General features: G+C 40.5%; 1 protein-coding gene across 1 annotated transcript; it reads left to right on the top strand.

The window, feature by feature from the left end:
• The first annotated feature begins 2,562 nt into the window (after positions 1–2,562).
• On the top strand, positions 2,563–3,081 carry LOC149246350 (putative glycosyltransferase At5g20260). Its single transcript, XM_089440840.1, has one exon. It carries the CDS (start codon positions 2,563–2,565, stop codon positions 3,079–3,081), a length of 519 nt encoding a protein of 172 aa, XP_089296966.1.
• Positions 3,082–5,587: the final 2,506 nt, after the last annotated feature.

Below are 5,587 nucleotides of genomic sequence, written 5' to 3'. Positions count from 1 at the left end.
TATACAACTTGGTTGGTCGAATATCCAAAGATGAGGTTAAGGAGGTTAGTGTGTTGAGTGCTTCTGCAAACAAACAGGAAACGTTGAAGGAGAATGTTGCGGAATATGCTGGTCTCATCATGGACGAGCTTGATCCAGATCATTTAGGATACATTGAGATATGGCAGCTTGCAGCTCTGCTATAGGGCATGGTGAACACTTATGGGAATGAAGGATGTGTGAAGCACAGCATAACTTTGAGTAAGACTATGATTCCCAACGCGTTTAAGAAGTCCCATTTACAGATTCCTTGAGGTGGCAAAGGATCTTGTCCACGAGAACTCGAAGCGCATCTGGATCATATTACTATGGATAGCCTTGAATGCTTTTCTGTTCACATGGAAATTTATGCAATACAAGCACAAAGCTGCATTCCAAGTTATGGGTTACTGCGTTCATGTAGCCAAGGGCTTTGCTGAGATGTTGAAGCTTAACATGGCTCTCATTCCTTTCCCTGTATGTCGCAACACAATCACCTGGATCAAAAAGACCAAGGCTAGTTCAATCGTCCCGTTTGATGACAGTATCAACTTTCATAAGGTGATGGCGGTGGGAATTACAACCAGAGTATTCATTTATGGGGTGGTGCATCTCTCCTGCAATTTCCCAAGAATTGTTTCATGTCTTGATCTCAAATTTATGGCTACAATATGACATGGGTGCCTGTCACCTCACCTTGAGCCCTCTGGATACCTAATGATTCCACTTCTCATTATATCCTTGAAAGAGTTGCAAAGATTTTTAAAAGTAATCTTTTTGAAAGTCAGACAGCACTATCTGATTCAATAGAGAATGATACAAGGGAGTGAACCAAGTCACACAGGTAGTGATTATAATCTACCATATGGGAATGGCATTTCAAACACCAAATATCATCAATTCCATGAACTTTCAGCCTTTCATCCAAAAGATGGGATTCGAACTATGACAGAAGATGCTTGTTGATTATCACTTTCAACAAAAATACTAATAGCCGAAGGTCAGTTGAGCATTCCATAGCAAATCTAGAGCATGTCATGATGAGGATATTGGAGTATTTTTAGCAGTGGTATCGTGGCTCCTTGTTCTCTGGAGTTGGCTCTTGGGTGACAGTGCAGAACAGCCGCTTCGATGATAAGGTCGTTAGAGATGCTTTTACAAGTATTGATCCTTCTCTGCCAATTTTCTGAACTGCCTATTGGCTATGTCCAGATTCATGACTGTTTTGAGGTTCTACAGTGCTTGGTTACTGCTTAGTTATGATCTCTTTGGCAGTACTCTTAAGGCATGGCATAAACACTTGAATGGTTAAACATTTAACTACTGGTATATCTAATCATTATATCCCAGTTTCATTTTAGATTCAGGCCAGATAATGGATTCTCTCCGACCAACAACCTCTGATCTCCGTGGGAAAGCATCTTGATGTCGGAAAAACCCTTACTTATTACAACAATCAGAAATCCTCCACCTTTTTCTCTGCTGAAGGGCCGCGTGGTGCACTAGTTAAGTGGCACAGTGCACTGGGTGCCTCCACACAATGTGTTTTTATATGGGCATGGCACACTGGTGCGGCGCGGTGCACTGTCTGTGCTGTGTGGCGCACACAGCCAGGAAGCCTAAGAATTGCCCAAATTCACTCCAATTGCCCAAAAACATGTGAATTCACCTTCGAACGAATGCTTGAGGATCGCATTGAGCTTATTAATCGACAAGGGACCTCAAACTCTAAGAATCGCCTCTAACTTGCATCAGATTGTTGAAGGCCGTGTAGCTATTTGGGAAGAAAATTCATGTTCTGCGGTCTCTCACTGCAAAAGTAACACCTCTATCTTACATGTGGCACAACAATACTTGCAATATGCTGATGATTGCAGCATTTTTCTCAATATGTCATTCTTTCCACAAAGGCAAGCGAATGGTGTAGAATTCGTTTCCACTCGTTTTCCACAACAGAGGATTCAAATGAGGAAAGCCACATGATTATTTCTGTTCAGAAATTTTGAAAGCATGGCAAGAGCTCTTTGGTCATCGATTCCTCCTTCCCTTGCGTTTTCCAATGATCAGGGTGCCTCCCTAAACAATAACATATCATTTTCAGCTTTATAGATTTTCGAAGCTCCGGAAGTTTGTATGGCACCAAATCCAAACCTTGGTCATGGAAATCCACAAGACTCTGGCGAAAAACAGAGGAGGTGGCCTTGAATGACACAAAGGGAAGAATTGGTGATAACAATTGAGCAGAAGCTGCTCTCAGCAAAATATGAAATCGAAAATGCAGCCCCCGTTCTCGACAATCCAGAGTTATACAGTCCGGTTTATCATAATGTGTCTCGTCTCAAAAGGAGCTATGAAATGATGGAGAAGGTATTGAAGGTATATGTCTATCCTGATGGAGAGAAACCCTATTTTCATGAGGGTCCCATGGTTTTCATATATGCATCAGAAGGATGGTTTATGAAACAGATGGAAGAGAATAAATAGTTTGTTACAAAGGACTTCAGGAAAGCTCACGTATATTGCATGCCCTACAGTGTGTATGAGATGAGAAGAGGAATTACTGCACCAGAACAGCATAACGTGCCACAAATATCATTGTATATAAGAGAATATGTGAACACGATTGCTTCCAAGTATCCTTTTTGGAACAAAACCCATGGGCGAGATCACTTTTTTGTTGCATGCCATGATTGGGGACCTTACACAACAAAAGAGCATCCTGAACTCAGATCGAATGCTATAAAATTTCTTTGCAATGCCGACCTATCTAAGGGCTACTTTGTATCAGGCAAGGATGGAGCTCTTCCTGAAACCAACTTGTATGGTTTACAACAGCCACCTCATGGTCTTGGGGGGTTGCCTATAAGAAAGCGGTCCATTCTTGCATTTTTTGTTGGAGGTAGTCATGGCAGAACAGACGTTGTACTAAGAAATTTGGTGAGATTTGAGGACTATAGAAAGGAAATAGCATCACCACCCCTCATTTCATATGTGGAGTTGATGGAATGCTTGATCGACAAAACCGAGGACGTTCAGGTATTGAGAAAAAGTGGTATAATATAGTGTCACTTGGACACCAATAATGTTGTTGCCGATGTCTGGAACGGAATGCGTTGGTAATCAAAGAGTGGTGACACAAGTAAATGTCTTCAAACTAAAAATGCGTGTGGAGATTAGTAAATTGCAGTTGGGATTGTTCAGGTGAAATCTTATTTAAAGTCCAGTTTTATTAAAAATTGGTTTCATTCAAACGGAAAGCGAAGGTGAAAGGTCAAAGTCCAAAAGCCAAATTTAGAACAAATAATATCTTCCCCAGCAGAGAAATAGGATTTGATTTCCTATTTTTTGACTTTAGTTATGATTCAAAGGGTCTACAGTTATAGCATACGCCTTTCCAACTGGTCATCAGAGATTTCAAATGGAATAATGTAACGTTGTTCTCTCACCAACACAGATGGACAGGTCTTTTCCGATCTTCTTCGATTGGTGTTCCAGCTCCCTATTTTTTATCAATTTGTTTTCCCACAGATGAAGTTGATTTATTGTATGACAAATCATTTGTGAAGGCCCCTGAGTTCTGAGAAAAAGTGTGGGAAGAAAAACCCAGCACTATCACTATACAGTTTTGACAGCGAAATAATTAAATGGTGCAACTCTGATTTATAAGATCCTTGCGGTACGAGTTTTGGCAATGTGTTTTTCTCTCTGTTTCATATGTATCATGTGTTGTTTTGAAATCCATTCATGATTGTTTCCATCTTAATACTTTCAAGTGAGAAAGGTAGAATTCAGTCATTGCTCTGCCTTGAGGAAGTGTTCAGTCTTTATGTGTTTTCTTCTGCCTGGAAAGGATTCATACATTAATGCCCTTTTCAGCTTTCTTAAACAGTCTTTTCACCCCATTTAATTTCAATTCCATTGCTAAAATCTCATGCTTATCTCGCCTTATGAAATATCCTGTGCCTTTGGTTAAATCTCTGTTCATGTTGTCCTCGTCCCATACAGCCCAACAACTTAGTCATTAAATCAAATATCCCTCATTCAAAGTCACTTACTAGCCTAAAATCAGTTACCATTTAAGTCATCTCGGACTTTATTGATCATTTTATTGAGATTGACTGGAGAGACCCCTCTCCTGTCCTTGTAGCGCTAGCTACGAGGCTGAGCTTGGTTTGATGTTGCCTCGAGTTTTGCCTTTTTCAACCTTAGGCAGATTCGAGCGCTAATAGTGGACACCCCAAATACACAAAAGGAGAGGTCTCCCTCCAAGGCATCCATCACCTATGATTGGGAAGCCTGAAGACATCCACCTGGAGAGAAAGAATGAAAATGTTGGACACAAAGGCCTCTCTACAAGATGTTGAGACAGTTCTACAGGAAGCTGAGAATTCTCTAGGAAAATGAGCACAGGCAGTGGGAAGAAGCACATAGGAAAGCATGGTTTCATGACCAAGAAGAGGACATCACTTTAGAAGCTTGGCATGACAGGGAGGCCACCAAGGCCATCAAAGATGAGGAGATATATTGGTTGCTCAGAGGATGAGCAACACTTTCAGTAGGGGGGTGATGATGAGCCCCAAAAATGGATAATTATATGGGCTCATTCAACCTCCTAATTCGACTTAATCCACCATTCTCATTAGTTTATTGCATGTTTTTTATTATATTTATGCTAATAGAGTGAATTGGGTTAGTCATTATGCCAACAAGTCTAATGGGTGCTTTGTGCAGATTTTTAGTCAATTTTCAGACAAAATCAAAGGTTTTAATGAGCACTTGGCAGCCAAATTCGTGGAAGAACAAGGAAGAGGATTTGTAGAAAGGTGCCCCCTTCATTTATGGTCCCTTACCTCGAATTCTCCACCATCAGCTCAGAGTTCAAGGGTCACCAAATCAATTATCACAAGGGCAGCCGAGAAAGTGCTAGTACAAGTGCTGTTAACTACAAGTTTTGGCAGCCGAGTTCCTAAAGTTTAGGAGGGCTATTGGGGTCCTCAATTTATATAAATAAGAGGGCTTAGGGCCTCATTTCAGTTAGTCACTTTGTAGGCAGAAGTTAGCTAGTTTGTAGTTCGATTTTAGTCATCCTTTTTGTTATTTTTTAGGCAGTAAGTTAGCTCTGCATTTCAGTACATTTTCAAGTTTTCCTTGTGGACAGTTTTTGGAATGTAACTATTTTCTTGATCAATAAAGATGAATCCAGCTTTGCACCAGCTCTAAATCTCTCTTAGGAGGTTGTAGCTCTTGGGGTTGGGCCCATCTAAGTGCCCAGTACCTCCTTTGTTTATCTTTATGTGTTTTTGCTGCATTCTTAGAATAAAATTTGCTATTTAGATTTAAATCTTGCTTTGTTATTTAGGTTGCTTTTGATGATTAAAAAAGGATTTTCATGTTTAGATTTAGTTGATAGGTTAATAACAGGGGAGATCTTTAGAAAAAGGGCCATCAAGCACCTCTGATTTCACCTCTCCCTCAGTGGGATCAGGAGCTGGGATCAAGGTGACCTTGCTGCCAACAAAAACACAGTCTTTGCCTCACCATGCAATCATTAGTGTTAGATTTTCATTTG

The sequence above is a fragment of the Pinus tabuliformis genome, chromosome 7 (assembly GCF_031772625.1).
Source record: "Pinus tabuliformis cultivar Carrire ecotype Pingquan chromosome 7, CPIR1, whole genome shotgun sequence".
Classification (NCBI taxonomy): Eukaryota; Viridiplantae; Streptophyta; class Pinopsida; order Pinales; family Pinaceae; genus Pinus; species Pinus tabuliformis.
This window is presented reverse-complemented; position numbering and strand designations above follow the sequence as displayed.